The 19,932-nt window shown below is 43.1% G+C and overlaps 1 protein-coding gene across 2 annotated transcripts in view; it reads right to left on the bottom strand.

The window, feature by feature from the left end:
- The window catches only part of RASEF (RAS and EF-hand domain containing), a 76,068-nt gene extending 56,793 nt beyond the window's left edge, over nt 1-19,275 (bottom strand). Inside the window, exon 1 of one of the 2 annotated variants that reach the window (XM_036904322.2) lies at nt 17,435-19,275. In XM_036904322.2, the coding sequence (XP_036760217.1) occupies nt 17,435-17,865 (431 nt within the window). In that variant the 5' untranslated portion in view covers nt 17,866-19,275. The remainder of the gene's footprint in view (nt 1-17,434) is intronic. The other variant, XM_036904321.2, reaches the window with a different exon arrangement.
- Nucleotides 19,276-19,932: the final 657 nt, after the last annotated feature.

Genomic DNA, 19,932 nt, shown 5'->3' with positions numbered 1-19,932 from the left:
AGATAACTCTAAGTATATTAGTTCTTTTCATTTTATTCACAAGAAAATTCAGGGTTGGAGAATCAATCCTATGGCCACTCTGCTTCCTATCTCATTTCCTTCCCCCTGCTCATTTTCTAAGCACTCTTAGGTGCTCACTGTCCTCAAATATTTTGCACAGTGCCCAACACACAACACATAAATTTTCAACAAAAGAGACAATGTTCAGATCATACATGTTATCTTTGTCGATTTCACATAATCCCATCCCTTAACTATTCTTTTCAATATCTGAGACTGAAAAGGGTTCAGAATAGCTTTATCCCTCCCTAGTCAAAGTGTTGTTTAATATTGGTCTCTGATCCAAATCTAAATCTTTTGTATTTCCTATCTAGAAAGCCATTTTCTCCAGGAAGCCTGCCCTGACTGCTCCAACCACAAGAAATCTCTCCCCTCCAGATCCCCTGCCACACTTTATCTAAAGATCAGTGTACTGAGATTCTGTGGATGTTTTACCTTTCATTTACTCTACCAGCCTCTACAGCCCATAGTTCTGACCATTGATGACTGAATGAGGCTGAAGGGGGAATGCAACTCTAAAGTCATTCCCTATAAAATTGCTTGTAATCTTCTTTAGTTACATTCATGACTGAATGAGGGGAGGTGAGACTCAGCGGGAGGTGAAGTGGAGAAGGCAGTTTTGTTCTAGATCAGAGGCAGGTCTGGACAGACTCAGAGACTGAATCAGTGAGGAGGGAGCAGATGAACATTAGCGGGCACGCGGCCGGTGAGGAGACGAACCTGGGAAATCTGATTGCCAAGCAGAAAGAGTCAATCCCTTTCTGAACAATGAGAAAAGAGATTCTAGAAAGCATGCAGACTGCATCTGAACTCTACAAGAAAGAGCAGATGCTACTATCTTTCAACCAGCTGGCTGCCTTCCCATTGCTTAATTTAGCCCTTTTTGACATTCTCATTGTTTCCAATGGGGGTGGGAGGTTGCCCAATAGTTATTATATAATGATATAATAGAAAAGAGTGAGAAATTTTCAACTCAAGAAACTGTCCTGCTGGAACCTGTAACTAATATTTCTGAAACACAGAGGCCCCTTTTCTTCCTTCCACCTCATATTTATGTTTTTATGGGTTGAGGTTGCTGAAATCAGAACGCCAGCTGAATGGCTAAATATATTTTAGAATGTGAATCCTAAATATATTTCTTCAGTACTAAACAAGTAACAATTTTAACAAAAGTGTATGTACATTTAAGTTTATAAATATTATAATATATATGGTAGTTCCAAAAACACAAATTAAATCACAATTTTATGTAAATCAAGACAGACTTAAAATGTTGTATTACACAGATAACCAACCACAAGCTCCTATAGAAGATAAGAATTTTCTTGTCTTTCTAAAAACTCCAAATGACTTCTTAATAAAACACAAAACCATGAGTACCAATAAAGAGCACATTTTCTCTCCTAAAATTAACCTATTCAGGCATGTAAGTGCATTCTACCTGTTCACTCAGCAGCAAACCTATTTGTTGAATTTGTATTTAATATATATTGAACACCTACTAATAATTATTGCATTACCAGCATTTAACTCTAAATTAGTGTTGATATCATGGAAAAATAACTGGTGCCTAAACTAACATCACATTTTCTTCAATGGTTAAATCTCAAACTTATCATGGAAAAATAACTGGTGCCTAAACTAACGTCACATTTTCTTCAATGGTTAAATCTCAAACTTAACACTTGAGTATAGATGATATTGGCAAGAAAAAACTTGTTGCACACTATACAACTTGCTCTGGCCTTCTTAAAAGCCTCTCTCAAAGACTTGACTCTGAAAGATCATGTAATAAATGATCATTTTTCCATAGCATCTTTGAATTCTCTTAAATTAAAACTATTTGTAGGCATGGTAGTGTTTGCTTGTTTACTGTATAAAAAACACATCATAGAAAGAATGTTCTTAATCTACTTTTAACTTATAGAATCATTGATTTTTACCTACCTACCTTACCTTGTTATCTAACCTTCAAACATAAAGCTACATCAGTAAGTTTAACAATCTGTTTTATGCAAAGAGATGGACCCAAAATATCAAACTAGAGCACAATTAGTTGTAGAAATTCTCTTAAAATTTTCTTGAACACATATCCTTTAAAATAAAATGTTGATGTCTTTAATCTGACAATTCAACAGTTAAGACCCTGAGAGGCTCTCCGCCTCATTCCATGCTCCCTGGGGCGTATTTTCCAAGGTAAAAGCTTCCCAAGATATACTCCACTGCTCATCAACTGTCCACCTCACTGCTTTCCAAGCATCCTGCAGGAAGTTTAATGACTTTTTCATTTGATTTTCTAAGGAACTGAAGGGTGATTTTCTGGAATGTGATTCAACAAAGACGGTGGCCAAAAATCCTATTAAAATCTGACTTTTTCACATTATACCTGGACCAGTTATCCTGAAAACTAGTCCACTCTTGAGCTCCCAGAGACTCAGCCCACTAAGAGAGCAAACAACCTTCAGATTTTCAAACACTATTTCCTGGAGGAATCTGACCTCAGCCCCTCAGGAGAGCCCAGAAAGGAAAAGCAGGTCTTCTTTTAATTGAGTCATCATCTTAACTCCCTGGTTCATCAGATAAGCAAAAAGCAATTTCTGTGAGCTGTGTATTTACTTTCATCTCAGTTTACATTTTTCATCTCAAACCTTTATTCTTCCCTGGCTTCCAGTCCCTGTTCCCTGTCGTATGAACTGCTCTTCTCTCTCACCTGTGTGGATAACATCCCCTCTGGGCAGCACAGCTGCCCCAAAAGCTAAAAATGGAAATAAATGCTGAACAGTTACATGAAATCCAAGCAGCAAAGAAAGAGCTGTCATAAAGTCATTACAATAATTGGCTTGAGTGGACAAGGAGAAACCACAGAACAGTAGTATCTGTTTACCTCTGTGTATAGATAGTTTTTGTAGCATTTCCCCAAAACAAAAAAATAAAAGAGCACTAAAAATAATTTCAGTGACTGAAAACTTTTGGGCTGGGACCCACACACACGTACGAGCCCCTATCTTGTCAGACTCCCATGAGTTCATCTCTACATAAGCCCACGTCCACTCTTAGCTAGACATCTACTTCTCACATATATTCATGATAATATAAATCCATGGTTTGTGCTTATATTTCTAAATGGCATAATTTCTATAAATATAATTTAAAACCACAGTGTCTACTCTGAGAAACTTTCAAAATGAACAAAATGGGAAACAGAGTTAAAACATGAGTAAAAATGGAAAAGGAATAAAACTGAAAAAAATAATTTCAAATTGATGGCAGCCCTCCAACCATCTGAAACTCAGGTGTGAAAACCATGGAGAATCCAAAAGAAGACTGAAAGTCAGGAAAAAAGGTAAAACAGCCTCTGAGACACTCCTGCTTGGCAAGGGAATAGCCTTCACTCAAAGAGGGATTTTAGAATGCAGTTCTACTATATCTGATCAGTTTCTTCCTGAATTCCCAGCAAAGGAAGGTGCCCAGAAAGGGAGGAAGAACAGCAACAGGAAACTATAACCTAGCAGCCTGAGAGCAAGAGCAGAAAAATGCATTCAGGAACTCAACTGGCCAAGATGAACTACCACCTCCACAAGTCCTGGGAATATCCTACACACAGCTCAGGATGAAACTAGACTCCATTGTGATGACCTGACTTAGCAAGGAAAAAAAGTATTTTGCAAGCACTTAATTAAAGGCAATGTATTGTATGTGTCCGTATGCTTACCAAAAGACATGTGTGTAAAACAGTCATAAAGCAGCAGCCACACAAATGGCCATGAGTAGTAAAATGGATAAATAAAATTGTGGTATCTTTGCACAGTGGAATAGTCTACAGCAATGGAAAAGACAGACCTACAACTACAAGCTCACAAACATCACACTGTGTGCAAGAAGCCAAGTACACTCTTGAGGCCATGTATGCAAGTAAAAAAGACAGGCAAAGGATAATGATCACCCTGGGAATGGGGCTGTCATAACTGGAGGGGAGCACTAAGGGACTTTTGCAATATGGTAAGAAGTTCTGTTTCATTCTAGATGTTGTACTGTATGAGCATTCGATCTATGAAGACCCAACAAGCTGTACATTTAAGTTCTGCACCCTCTTCTGTCTATTTGTCTCTGAAGAATACATTCAGAAAATATGCAATATACTTGATAGAGTATACATTACTTATCCTCATGGTAAACTCATCACCACTTCACAATTCAGATTTCAAACAACCAGAGGCACCCAAGGCAAAATTCTGAAGTATATGAAGTACATCTTGTTGCCTAAATTCAACATTCTCTCCCTAGGCCTTTTCTACTTTTTAAAAAACAGGTCCCAGCCAAACATGGCCACACCCCATATCTTCATTTCTCATTTCCACATGCACAAGTCACCCAGGGTTCTTGTTAAAATGTAGATGCCTCAAGCAGGCTTGTGGTGCTGAGCGAGGGCAGGGACATGGGACAAGCATCATGATTAATTTTTCCAGCCTATGATGAAAAATGCTGAGATATAAGCAGTAGAGTAAGAACAGGAGGGACTCCATCCTAAGGCTAAGATTCCATTTTTAAAACCAGGGAATTAGGAGGTAAAATTCCTAACATGTTTTATGGTGATTAACCAACAACCTACCCTTTCTTAAGGCAGGGCAAGTAGTCCTAAATTTTATGTCCCCACTGCTTGAGGGTAATCACTATCTTAGAGAAAAACAGGTTCAAGAAATTCCTTGTTAAATTTATCGTACAGACTATGGATGATGACATAATGTCTCTCACTGGTGATAGGTAACACAAGACCACATATCAAGCCTATGTCCACCCCCAATTCCCTGCCCTCAACCTTTGCCCCATTCTTGAAAGCCTTAAAAGACAGAATCCTAAACCCTTAAGCATGCCTCCTCTCTGAGGTTGCCCACACTCCCCTTTCTTTGAGTGTGTACTTTGCCTTAAATAAAGACTTCTCGCTGCTTAACTTACTGCATTGTCTCTGTACTCTTCCAAGCCTCTTGGGAGGCTAATAAAAGACCCCTTTTCCCAGTGGTAAGCGTCTTTGTTACTTCACTATTTTATACAATTTCCTAGATGTAAGCACAAGTCTTCACTGTTCTACTTCAGATATGTAGCAAAGGATTATTAAGATCTCGGATTTGGGCTTGCAAACTCCTGTTGCCTGGGTGACTCAGACAGAACTGTAGCTGTACAATCATGCTTTTTAGTAGCCTGCCCAGAAATCTCCTTTCTTTGCCTCTGGGAAGTTCTCAGAACATAATCTCACCCTATCCAGACTCTGTGGCTCCCCCAAATCCTGGGATGGTAGGGGCTTAGTTCCCATGCTGGGGAGATTCAAGCAGACACTGGACACCAGATGCCTCTGGCTTCAGGAGTTGGCAAGGGATCTTCCCTATGCCAAGAAGGAGTTCAATGAGCTTCCCTTTCCTCCCTCTGCTCTTCCTTGCTCTCTGCTGCCTGCACAGCTGCTGCCATCCACCACTAGTCTTGCTTTGGTGAATTCCTTCCTTACTTACACTCCTCCGACCTGCTCGAGAATTCTTTCTCAGTCAAGAACCCACCCCAGTCCAGGTTGAGGTTCCACCTGGTGCACAGGGAGAGACCTTCCAGATGCAGCTGCCTGACAACAGTGGGGATCAGAGTCTGCGTGTCTAGAACAGCTCCCAGGTGTTGCCAGTGCCATTCCTCTGAGGCCCCTGAGAAGCAACACCTGAGACAAGGTGTGTCTGCTGAGCTCCGGAAACTGAAAAATGCCCCATCCTGGGAACATGAGCACAGAACTAGCAGCTTTCTTACAGCTGAATTTTAGGACCTGTATCTGTTGGAACACTTCTGGGCTTCCCTGTGCCTCTCAAATTGGAAAATACAAACTCAGGGGCAAAAACTAGTAGTTGCGGACAGCAGAGTAAGAAGTTGTTCCTACTCTAAGAGATTTCATACTATTTCTCATTAAAACTTCAGCTTCTGGACTTCTTAGCAGAATTCCCTTCTTGCAGAAGGGAAAAGGAAGAAGGGAAAAGCAGAAAGGATGTGAGCAAGCAAGCAGTTAGCTTGCCTGGAAAAGCGCAGCCATGTAAAGGCTGGCACAACTTGCCCGATGGCGGAGGCTACTTAAATCCAAAATGTCTCTTCTGTGAGGTGTGCGGTTTGGGGCTACACATATCCTGATGAAGAGTGAGATTATATGGCGAGGATGGAAAGGGGAGACGAGAGTGAAGTATAGCCCTCTTATAATTAGGGGGCCATTCCAGAGCCACAGACACAGGCAGGGCAGGCCTTTTCCTGGCAGACAGAAAAATGTTAACAACTTTAAATTTGCCACTGAAATTTGGTATGTTGTTTTGAAGTGTTTAGACATTTGGAAAGGGTACAGGAGGAATATAACATATGTAAGGATTTTTTTTTTTTGGAAAGTTTTCTGGTACATATTTTATAAAGCTGCAAGCACTAAAAAAAAAAATGCTGTCTGAGCTTTTCAAAACTGATTCTCATAACAGGGAATCTCAAAAACTGAGACTATATGAAAGAGTTTCTTAGTGGAGGTTAATGTTATATATTAATTTGGCTAGGCTACAGTACTCAGATACATGGTCATAAATGAATGTCTGGATATTGCTGTGGTGAAGGTATTTCTAAGTTAACATTTAGATCACTAGATTTTGAGTAAAGCAAGGTTACCCTCCTGTGGATAAAATGAGAGTTCCTGTGGCCAGGATTCTCACCTGGCCCTGGCTGACTAGCTCACTGCACACCTGTGGGCAATACATTGCCGCTGACTATATAAAGAGCTCCATCCAGTGCTCTGAGCACAACATAGAGGCATGGCTGCAAGGCTGCAGGAGAGCAGAGCAGAGGCTGGAGAGGTGGCAGTGCCCAGGACAGAGGCTGGCTGTGTGGGACGACTATGCAAAGAGGCCCAGAGGATGGCTGTGTGGATGGCTGTGCAGGCAGAGGGGCCCAGAGGACAGAAACCAGCTTGCTGCATGCAGACTCACTCTGAGTGAATGAGATTTTAGTGACTGACCTGCCACCTGGAAATAAAGTTGGGTATAATGCTTTCACCCCAAGAGTGTTTTGCTGTCAATTTCTTTGGTCACGTTGAATCCATAGCGAACTTGCCCGGGGCTGAAAGCCATTGGCAAGACACCTCCATAATGTGGTCAGTCTTCATCCAATTAGTTGAAAACCTTCCCCCAAGGAAGAGGTGAAACTGCCTTCAGGCTGTAACTGCTCCATCAACTCTTCCCTGGTGTCTTGCCAATGGGTTTCAGCCCTGGGCAAGTTCACTATGGATTCAATGAGACTGAGGAATGACAGTGGAATGTTCTTGGGGTAAAAGGATTTATACCCAACTTTATACCCATGGTGGCAGGTCAATCACTAGAATCCCATCCACTCAGCGAGTCTGCATGCAGCAAGCCGGTCTCTGCCTCTGGGCCTCTCTGCCCTCGCAGACGTCTCAGTCTCTGTCCTCAGCGCTGCCACCACTCCAGTCTCTGCTCTCCTGCAGCCTTGCAGCCATGCCACCGTGTCACCCAGAGCATGGACGGAGCTCTTTATATAGAGCCAATAACAACATATTGCCCACATGTGTGTAGTGAGCAAGCCGACCAGGGCCAGGTGAGAATCCTGACCATAGGAATCTTCACTTTATCCATATCTGGGTCTGCAGCCTGCCAGCCAGCCCTGCAGATTTTAGACCTGCCAGACTCCACAATCAAGTGAGCCATTCTTTAGAACTCAATCAGTCTCTCTCCCTCATACACACCCATGCACACACACATTCTTGTCTTATTGGCTTTGTTTCTCTAGAGAATCCAACTAATATAGTGACTTAAGTCATTGCACTTTCATATCCTATATAAACAAATATACCAGTTTCACAGGGAACATATGCTAGTCCCACCTCCAAGAGATGAATAAGATTATTCAACTGAATAAGCTGAATTCAGTTAAGAACTAAATTCTTACTCAGTTGCTGAATAAGAACTGTAAGTATCATTCAACATGATACAGTAGGTCACTTTTTAAGGCCCCAAATACTCAGCTATACCATAATATTTTCATTGTCGCCAGAGTTCCACTAGGATTGTACCAACCTGTTTCATATATCTGTGGACTTCACAGGTTGTGGATTCAACCTACGTTCACTGACAAATTTTTATTAGCCTGAAGACAGCTTATTCACGTTAACCTATTAGGAGAGAGGCAATGCATTACCCATTAGACCAGTACTAAACCTCTGAGTCTGTACACACAGATCAATCTAACATCCATTTCTGGCTTTGGGCCTTACTGTAGCCTCTCATGAATTTGTGCTCCAGACAGACTGAGACCACAATGCAGGATCCTTTAGCATCAATTAGCTCATTCCCTAGGGCGACAAGTGAATGATGCTCAAGTGGAGAGTGCATTTCCCAGCATGTTAATGCTCTGCATCCCCAAGTAACAGCTACCAAGTGCAAGTCCATCACCACAGCTGAGGGCAGCAGGCTCAGGGCAACACAGCAGGACACAGCACCCACTCGCCCCTGGGCTTCCCCTTGGCAGCCTGCCCGTGTGCTTCGCCTTCGTTCTCTCAGATCTTCGTGCATTTTGTCCTTGTTCCCATGACTCAGCAGCCAGCGCCCATATGCCACATTGCATCAGCCTACCCACATCTTCAAAAACAAGCTGCAAGAGCCTGTATTTTTGCTTTTTTAAAACATCCACAGGTTTTCTGGATGGGTTTATTTCTATGTCTATGAAGAATCCAATGTGACTTTTTTTTTATTGTATTGGTATCTTATTAGGATTGTTACTGGTTTTTGAGTATTCTGGATACAAAGTCATACAAATATTCAGTAGTGGGCCCTCATCCCTTTTTTTCCCCATGCCCTCTGTGTGTCTGCAGAATAGTAAGTTTTCCTGGAATATATATATTGTGTTAGAGCAGAAATGCCTGCACTGTAATTCACTCATTAACATCCCCAAACTATATCTGCCAGACTTCAGTAATGCTATGTCAACAGATCCCCACGGAGGAAGAAAAAAAGTATTTGTGTCACAAACACTAGCCCTAGTTTATTGCATGTCTGACAGAAACCATGACAGATGAACAACTCAACACATGACTTCTCTAGGCAAATGTTGGTTGACTCTTCAGGAATCCTTCCACCTCAGCCCAGAGCTCTGTTCTACAGAAGTGAGAACTACAAGGTGACTGTCATGTCAGGGGATGCCATGGTGTAGCTGCCATGCCTAAGCAGATGGACGACAAACCCTGCAACAGAAAGTCAACAAATCCTGCACAACCCACCACCGGCCCCTCTACCTGTGGCCCAGATGGGCCAGGCAGCTGGTGGCAGGTGATACTTCCAGCCCTGCATTCAGATTTCAGAACAAGTAACTCATCTGCCCTTTTTTATTTACATCCACACATTTAAAAATGATTCTTGGGCAAAGATACCACTAAAATAAAAGGGCCACGTGAGCATGCTCCATAATTTTACAGGTGTAAATGATCACAATGGGCTTTCACGGCTGACCAGTCCCTTATAAAATGTCCCAAAACTAAATTCAAAAAATTGAAATTAAAGGGAGTGATTGCCCTTGATGTGTGGGGGAGGGGTAGCTCTCAGAATGTGTTAGTATCTTCCGTGTTTCTACTTGGTGACCTTAAAGTGACAGGTATCAGTACATTTAAGGAGCAAAGCTTGGCAGAACGTGTATTTCAAACTGCTCCAAAAAAAAAAAACAAGGCAGAGCTTTTGTAGCTATTAAAATATCTTATCTCTGTAAAGAAAAATTCCTATTTCCATCATATTTGTCTTTGTTATGGTAAAAAACATAATATAAAATCTACCTTCTTAAAATTTTAAGTGTTCGGTACAGTATCGTTGACAACACACACATTGTCATCAAGCAGATCTCTAGAATTTTTTCATCTTGCAGGACTAAAACTCTATACGCATTGAAGAGTGACTCCCTCTTTCCCCCTCCCCTCAGCCCCTGCAGCCACCATTCTTTCTAAGAGTAGGACCACTGTAGTTCCCTCATATTAAGTGCAATCAGGCAGCATTTGTTCTTCTGTGTCTAGCTTTTCGCTTAGCATAATTCCTCCAAGTTCATCCATGCTGTCACACATTGCAGGAATGCCTTCCTTTTTAGAACTGAATTATACTCCACTGTATGTATATACCATGTTTTTTTTATCCATTCACCTGTCAGTGGACATAGATTGTTTCTACCCCTTGGCTATCGTGAATAACACTGTAATGATCATGGGGATACAGTCATCTCTTCAAGATCCTGATCTCAATGCTTCTGGAGACAAACTCAGGAGTAGGATTACTGGGTCATATGGTAGTTCTATTTTTTACTTCCTGAGGAACTTCCATCCTGTTTTCTACAGCTGCTGCACCAGTTTACATTCCCACCAACAGTGCACAAGCATTCTAATTTCTCCACATCCTCACTAGCAATTTTTACTTTTTTTTTTTATAACAGCCATCCTAACCTATGTGAGGCAATATCTCACTGTGGTTTTGATTTGCATTTCCCCAATGATTAATGATGTTGAGCAACATTTCATCCCCATAAAAAACTTTCTGCCTGAAGGACAAAGTATTCCAACAGTGAAAGAAAACACCACTGCCTTCCAGAAAATATGACCTCTCATAACTAAATCCCCTTATTTTTTATCAGAATTCATTGCATTCCAGGTGATTTTTTTTTTTTTGAAGCAGAGTGAAAGTCTTATTTAAGGTTACTTAAAGAGAGAAGTGCAGCAGGCAACCTCAGCAAGGAGAGATGCCTTGAAAGGTTTGGAGAGACAAAGTTTAAGGTTAAAAGGTTATGCACTTAGAAAGTGCGGGTGACTTCAGAGAGAGGAGCGCCTCCTGGTGATTTTTTTACATGTTTTAAAAATTATGACATGCTTAAAACCTGTGACATGTCTTAGAACTGCTCCAGCTTCAAATGAAGAGAAAGAAAGACAAGGGGAAAAGGTGTCCTCGACATCCCAACATGGTCAGAGCTCAGCCCTCCTCCCCAAGGACGCACTTCTCAGGGCAGCATAACCTGGAGGTAGAAAATACTGTACAGTACCATCTGTTGAGCCTGAAAAAGGTAACACTGAAAATTACAGTAACATCTGTGAACAGGAAAAGAGAGTAAAGATAGACTGTCTTTGGGTCAAAATACTACCCCCCCATGCTGGGAAAGGGAAGGAGCAGCACAGTTAAAGGTCTGAGCCAGGGTGCCATGGAGCGACCTGCTCACGTCAACACGGGCCAGCAAAGCAGGATCACACCTGAAACAGGGACGTACCAGTGCACATTCCCAGGCAGGAAACAAAGGAGGCAAATGGGAAACAGCATTTTTCCCTCCTGCATGCACTGACCTTCACAGAGGATGCAAAACTGAGAATTCCACTAAAGTCTGGATTTGTCACTGTCCTTTATAAGTCGGCATCACTGGGCCTATATGCGGCACGACAGCAACTGTGTGTCCCCAGCCATTGAGGTGGAGGCTGGTACTGGGCCCAGACTACCCTCCACCAGGCCAGCATCGCCCACCTGGCCCCAGAGGCCTCTGAGGTTGTGAGCCCCCCTCCAATGCCCAAACCACAGGATGGCAAGAGACAGGAACTTGGAGATCATCTGACAGGAGTCTAGGGTCTCTCTCTTGCTGGAATTTCACCACCACCGCAGGAGACAAATGGAGAAAACTCCTCTACTGATGTGAGGAGGAATCTCCCAGAATTTAGTTCATCTACTTGACATGTGACCACCAATTAGGAGCTGGACTCAGACCATTCACCTGCGACTCTTCCCTTTTTATAACCCTCAGTGGTACTGTCACCCCTGGGTGGGAAGACACTGGCCAAGAAGCTTTGATTTTTGACAGGACACTATTTTAAAGGACCCAGTGCCTAGCACTGTCCCAGCCATACATGGATACGAAAAACATTTTTAAAAGAAGGACATGCAAGCAGGCAGGCATAGGAAAAGGGCAAGGAGAATCTCTTCCGTAGAAAAATGACAAGACTGGGAACAACTTAAGATGAACTTCTTCCACAGTATTATGCCCTCAATTTAAATGACAGACAGGACCAATAAGCAATGAAAAACAGAGAAACCAATGTTTCCCATCCTACAGAGCTTTTGAGGGTTCCTAGGCCTTTTGGAACACTATTTCTCACACTTGGTTAACATGCAGACTTCATCAAAGAAAATGTCTCCTATGGATTCCAGAGCTGATATAAATATTGTTTATATCATGTTACTTAACCATGAACAAACATAAACCATACATAAACCCCTTATACTCCCAGCTTCAAAACATTTATGAGACTAATATACATTACGTCCTTCTAACCTGACAGAATGCACTTCCAGCTGGAACTGAATCCCCACAGCCAAGGTCCGTATGGCACAGGCAGCTTGCGTGTGGCTCTCTGGAGCACACTTCCACGATCAACATCCAATCTCCCATCTCTTTCTATCGAGTCCACAGGCAATCCAACACTCTGTGTTGTCAGCCACTTCCAATTCACACATTTACCCATATGCTAAGCCTGTAGCTCTGCCTTCCCACATCAGCCGAGACTGGGAATGTAGTGCTGTGAGATCTGTACCATCCTAAACTCAAGGACAGGGTCTGAAATCATGTGGCCAAATCTGTAATGGAAAAGTCATCCAGGTGATTCCAAATGTGCTCAAATTAAATTTGTTTTCTGTTTCACCAAAACGAAAACAAAAATCTTTAGTCTTCTAAGACCCAGGAGCATATGCGTAAAGACCCAAAGGGTATGTGGCCTGCAATTTGAGAAACACTCTTGACATGAAATGTCCGTAGTCTCGGGCACAAGCCAGGAGGTATTTTTCCATTCATTACAGTGCATCCCAGTCCTTCAGGAACAGAAACTCCCCCTACGGAGGTGAGACAACAAGCCCCTTGAAGGAAAGGGTCAAGCCTACGAAGCCTCTCTTGTGACTAGGACACTAAGTGAGTTAGAGAAAAGATTAAAGAAACATGTTTGAGCTACTGCAAAATCTGCATCTCATTTTTATAGGACATATAGTCTAGGATCCTAAAGATAAAAATTCACTCTTCTCTTTTTATTACTCTGACAAAAGCAATTATAATTTGTAAGAGCCCAAATATTTACAAGTTGAAGCAACAAAGTTGTTTTTCTGAATAACTAATTCCAAGGAAATCATGTGTCATACAATAATTCCACCATTACAACTTCCTTCTGTGAAAGAGTGTTTACATTCCACTTTATAACCCAATAGGAGACTAATATAGTCAGATTACCCCTGTATAAGCAGATTACCCATGACAAATTATCTCTTCCCATTTCTTCTTTCCAACTACATTCTGCAGTCAGGTGCTACCTAATCTTTAACAACTTATACATGAAGCAAGAATGTGCATTGTATGTACAATCACAGGAGAAAAATTAAAACAGGCATTTGAGTCGCCATGGCATTCTAGCCTCTCCCACCATCTAAAGGTTCTTATTTCGTCAGCCTCCAAACCTCCCAACAAAGCAGATTAGCATAATGCAGCTACTTCCATTTTACATTTGACATATACCCCAGGTAGAAATCAAACAGGTGAAGACTGTTACATGCTCAGTGAAAGGAGTAGTATGATCATGAATTTGAACAGTGATTTGGGAAAAGTATAAATCAAAATTTCAGGTTCAAAGACAAGCTAGAGGAGAGTCTGTGGTTTTTGAAGTGTAGTCTTCCCAGTGACACCCCACAATAAGCCTTTTTCTTTTGGCCCAGACCATAAGGTCAGAGTAAAGAGTCTCTCATCAAAACCTGACAGTAAAGCTCTGAATTATCAGCAATATCTGAGAGAGTAGACCACTGCTTATATGGCCAAAACTGATCATCCTCTAAGATCGGGAAGGCCAGAATACTTTTCTGGAGTCAGGAAGTCAAAAAGAAGTTACTACCTTGAGATGAAATTCAAATACCAGAACCAAAAGGGACCACAAGCAAGTAAAACCCACAGAATAGAAGCTAAGCCATGCAGACTCCTGCAATGCCCAGGAGAAAGGCTCGGAAGGCGTGAGGCAGAGTGTGGTTTCCTGACAGGTCTCTCTCACTCAGCAGCAGGGTGAAGATGCACACAGCTGTGACAGAAATACAGTAAAGAGAAAAAAACAGACAGCAACAGACCAGCAACAGAAAATAAAGAGAAGTAGATATATACCTAGACCCAGTTCTGAACCTAGAAAAGGCAGGCAGTCTCTGGAAAGCCTGTGGCTGGTACACTGACAGGTCCCAAAGCCAGTACCAAACATAAATATCACACATAGCCAAAAACACCCTTAACCTTCTTCCAGTACTGGGGTCCAACCCACCATCATGCCCCAAAGCTGGAACAAATCTTCATCTCCTTGGATGAGCACCAGATCTTGGCCATATGAATGAAAAAGATATGTATTTATCTTCGAACACAACCAGAACAATCCAAACCAAGATGCTCACATTTTGAAGATACTCAAGAGCTGAGATCAAACACAGCAGAGTGGCATTGCCTATTCCATCTCAAGCTGACTCTGGGCCATAAACTCACTGAGGGGGAAGAGACGGGAAACCGAGGCACTGTCCAGTCAATCCATCAGTCCGTCTGTCTGTTGATCTCTGTCTTTCCCCTCCTCTCACCCTGGCCTCCCTCACTCCATGTCTCTAGCCCTGTCCCCTTGCTGATCTCTCTCTGCCTCCATCTCTCCTCTCCCTTCCCCATGCGGCCAAGCTATGAACATGTTGACACATGTCCCAGAGACCATTTCATCCCTTCACAATACAATATTATCGTCCCTCTAATATCACAATTACTGAGGACTGCCAAGCTTAACCTAAACTTGCTTAATATTTTGAACTAAGAGTTTGAATATCTTTGAAATGGAAATCCTGTCAATACAATCATATTTTGCCTCTACAAGAACCAAACATTCTTATATGGAATATATGTCCTTCTCAAACTGGACACGGATACCCGTGGAGATAGGCATGGGGGATGCTACCAGGGGTAAGATGGAGTGTCAGGTGGGAAACAAAGCCCCCAGATGAAATACCTTCCTGGATGAACAATTTTCTCATTGGAAGAAAATACAGTATTTAATATTAAAACAAGCCCAAATATATTATGGAGCAAAATGAGCAAATACATGACCTTTTCACTCAAAACTTCACAAAAAGCTCCTGCTCGCAGCAGTCTGTTGGGCTATGTCCACAGTATATGGAATTTCCTGCACACAACCCTCTTACCTTTAAAATGTTATTTGATGACATTGTTGAGAAACGTTTCACCCATGCTATGAACTTTTTGAGGGCATGAATACAGCTCATCCTTCTCATTGTCCCCAGGGACCTAGGGCAGTACCTACAATAGTGTCTGACACACAACAGGCACTCAACAATGTTTGCAGAGTTAATTTGGCTGAAATAATGGCAACAGCATCGTCAATCGCCAAAAGATTTTTTATTACATCTGGATGGGAGAAAGGGAAGGTGAACAGCTGCATGCAGAAGTGGAGCAGAAGCAATCCAATTTACCTAAACAGTCCATGGCTGTCATGGTAACAATCAGCCAAAGAAACTCAGTTTAGTTCTTTTCCAATTGAACAAGTACAGGAAGGCAAATATTATATTTGTTAATCTTGAATCAGAAGGGGGTGGGGCTTAAAACACAGGTCTACCAGGTGACACAGGTACCCATTAAATTAATAACCTCTGAAGGGTTTGGGGAGACATCATAATAACAATGTCACCAATAATATTAAGTCCTGGTTTGTACACTGATCCTAAGAAGGTCATTTTAATCATTTAAAAGTTAAGTGTCAAATATTCAGTGCTGAGACTTCACAACTGTGCAAAGTAGGTTCATGTGTGTGTGCGTGTGTATAAAATACCCTGTGGGCTCACCCTTCCTTATTCCTATACTTAATTACCTTATTACATTTCTTAATTAGCTGGACCCAAACCAACTTACAGATGAAAGATGATTCAAAGAGTGGAGTTTATAGCAATGCTGAACTTGTTCTAATTCCCTAAAGACAGTGCATGGTAATTCCTTTGTCAATAATAAAGAAGATGGGTATCACACCCACTTTCTCTACATAATCCCTGTCATACTGTGGTGAGTCACTGTCCGTGCCCCGTGTTCCCGACTTTCCAAACCTGAGGGAACACTTGAACGGAGAAGGAAGTGAGGACTCCCAGCCCTGCAGGTCTAACTGTTAATGGGTGAGCAAGGCCACAGATGTCTTCCAGGGCTATTACCTTTCCTGAGTCTTATGTCTCAGACAGGTGAATTGTCAACCAAAATGATACCTTTCAGATCTTCTCAACAATCACAGCCAGAGAACCATAAAATCTCAACTAAAATCCACAGAACACAAGAACATGTGACAGCACTGACATGTTGGTAGTGCCTGGTGAAGAAATGACAGTAGCAGCTGGAGACAAACCATGACACCTAGGCATGGATAGACACAAATTAACCTCAAAGAATAAAAGCTCAGTACTTTTCCCTTCATGCTCTGAACCTGCAGGCAACCCCTTTCCCCCTGAGAATTAAGTTAGTAAGGATATTAATACATCATTTCTGTCCAAGTCATAGGAGTAAAGAATTTACTGTATGGTTTTATTTTATTCGATTGTGTAAGAAGCAAAAGTGTTTAGGTTCACAACATCTGTGATCAAATCCCTGCTCTTTTATTCACAGGGCAAGTTCCTTAACGTCTTGCAGGTCTAAATTTTGGGGTCTCAGTGTCTGCATCAATCAGAGGTAAGAAAGTCTACCTCCCAGGATTGTTCTGAAAATTAAGCAGAAGAACTCGGTAAAACACCTAGCACGCAGTAGATATCACCGAATATTTGTGTACAATAATTTAATGCCAACAATGTCTCGTTTTCTAGGTAGTCATAGAAAAACAACATATGCAAAAACGATTACAGAGGCTGCAGAGTTGGCTGAAGGCCCGGGTCGCTGGTCCCGGTGCAGAGGAGACCTGGTGTGGAAGGTGACGTCACCGGGTCAGAAGGGTCGTGGACAGCGCTCCCAAACCCACGCCCGGAAAAATCTCCAGATGCTACGGTTTCATTCAGGCCCCAGGAAATTAACAGTGCTTTTTGCGGGACTCAGAAATGACCGTGTGAAACTTTCTTCCCAAACCCTGCGTATGAGCGCATTCCCTCTCCTCATGTCTCCGGATTTCTCTTGCAAAAGTTGGAGTGGTGGATGGCGCAAAGCAGCTCCCAGGGAAGAGTAGGGTAGAGTGGGTCCGCGCACTCCGCGGGTTAACAAGGAGAGAAGGCAATGCACAGAGCGACGGGAACACCTTCTTCCCCCCCTCCCGCCCTCCTACCCGCTCACGCACCTGGGGATGAACTTGGCCTCGTCCCCGAGTCGCGCCTGGAAGTCCTGCCAAGCCCGGCCGGGGCTCGCCGGGTCCCAGGGTGCAGCCAGCGCCGCCGTGGCGTCCTCATCGCCTTCGCTCTCCTCGCTGTCCCCGGAGTCCGGCCCCGCGTGGGCCCCTGCCGGCGCGGGCTCCCGCGGCCCCCAGCCCCGGTGCCGCCCCCCGCGGCGGAACCCGCGGAAGCCGCGCGCGAACTCCTGGAAAGTGATGGCGCCGTCGCGGTCGGTGTCCAGCCGCTCGAAAACGGCCTCGGCGTCGGCCGGCCGCACGCGCAGCTCCGCGCACAGCGCCCCGAACTCCTCACGCTCCAGGCGCCCCGAGCGGTTCGCGTCGCAGGCAGCGAAGACCGAGCGCAGCCGGGCCAGCTCCTCCCGGACCCCGTCCGCCTCCATGCCGCCGGGCGCGGGTAGCTGGGGGTGCTCTGGGGCGCGACGGGGCGCGCTGCCCGCCCTGCTGCGGCGAAGCGGGAAGTCCGGGGCCACCTGCTGCTGCCGGGAACCGGGGCGCGCTCGGCTGGTCTAGCTGGTTCGGCCACCTGCTGGAATGGCGGGGCGGGGCGAGGCTCCTGGGCGTACCTGGGGGCGGCGAGCCCCGATGCTGGCCCCGCGCGGACCCCCAGTCTTTCCCTCGCGGCCCGGGAGCGATGTGACTGCGTCCCTGACTGCGCGCGCCGCGCAGCAGAGCCCACCCCCGACTGAGGCCCTGCGGAGCGGCTCTGGCCCCCTTCCCCCCACCGGCCCGGCTCCGCCTAGTCGGGAGGGGAGCCCGCGCCTCCGGTTCCCACGCCCCGGGAGCCAGCGGTGCTTTCGGTGCAGGAACTGGCCGGAGCCTGGGTTTGGGGCTCCTGGAGCGGGGGACCCGGCTGGAACTCGGGGTACAACAGTAGCGTTGCAAGGCCGCTCTGCGAAAACACTGCTCTGATAAACCCAAGAGCTGACACGAGCGTGGGAAGCTAACTGTACAGAAAGAGAAAAGGAAGGTAGGGTGAGGAGTCCACATAGGTTAACGTTATGTGTCTTTTATTCTCTTTTATTTCCAGAAAGTTGGTTACCTGTATATGCAAGTTTTCTTACAAACTAAAATCAAGACTTACCATGAGACCACATTCTCTGATTTTACTGACTTTCCTTAAACCATGTTCGCCCAATGAGTAATATACGTTGAAAATTACATAAATCTTCCAGACCCCACACCCAAATGATTTTGCTCAATTCTTGTTTCCTCAACCTGAGAGAAAATTAATCACAAAATCCTTGTCAGGCAGCAACATTTAAACAAAGACTAAGGTAGCTTTTTTCTTTAAACAAATCGTATGGAAATTTACACCCTTTGATGTTAAAATATTTATTTCAACGATGCTTTTGTTTAATACTGACTGCTTAATGGGTACAATATTTAAAATTCACCCGTTTTGATCTTTCCTTTAAAATTCTTGTCCATTTTAAAGAGACCCTCACTCTGTCATAGACATATATCTTTTCCCTTCTGTGATTTCCGTAGCCTGTGAAAATGTTTGGGGGTTATTTTTACTTTATTTCATATTATCCATTCCCTCCACTTTTTAGACTTTCTTTCATTTACTGCCATTTGTTTTAGGTATGACTGTATTTCTTTACAAATATCTTTATGAATATTTTATCGCATTCTGGATTCTTTTTGTTGCTATGACTTTGATTTTTTTAATATGATACAAATAAAGTGGAGGATTTGATCTATATGGTCTCTCAGGCTAGTGTTCTTAAACATAAAGCTAAATGCTAAACATCTGAGGAACTATTTCTTCTTGACTAGTACAAAAAGTACTAAATACAATCAACATTCATAGCACCTATCAAGTTGTAAATACCCCTGATAATGACCATCTGTAAATTTAACTGGTAAATTATGGAAGACATTCTGTTAGAAGCCCTGGTCTTAACCAGTCTACGTGCTAAGTGAATATAATTCTAAGCAAGTAGCTAACTAATATGTTGAAATAAATTTTATCATTAATGCACTATAGATTGTTATTATGAGTTTATGTGTTTTCAATACTATCAATACTATTATGAAATACTATTATTACTTCCATCAAGTAAAAAGTGGCTAGATTGGTAATGCCTTTAAAGCTTTACAAATATACTTGTTAAACTAAACATTTGAAATACTATTATCATTATACTTTAGTAATTAATAAATATCTATTTTCAAAATAGATGGGGTAATATTTTTGACTGCTTAGCATAAGTGCTTCCTCGAAGACTGCTCATGCAACTTCATTCCTGAATTCACTCTGACCTTTGCACTCATTTCTCATTTCTTATATTCTTTTACCTGCTTTGTCCTCTTACTGAGTCCCTTCACTGAAGAGTCATCAAGAAACACAGATTATTCCAAACATCTTCTCCTTTCCACTGATATTAATCTATTACAGACTTACTATACCACTTATCTATCACTGCATAACAACACAACACTTA

The sequence above is a fragment of the Manis pentadactyla genome, chromosome 3, assembly GCF_030020395.1.
Source record: "Manis pentadactyla isolate mManPen7 chromosome 3, mManPen7.hap1, whole genome shotgun sequence".
Lineage (NCBI taxonomy): Eukaryota > Metazoa > Chordata > Mammalia > Pholidota > Manidae > Manis > Manis pentadactyla.
Note: the sequence above shows the minus strand (reverse complement) of the source record. Positions and strands in the feature narration are given on the sequence as shown.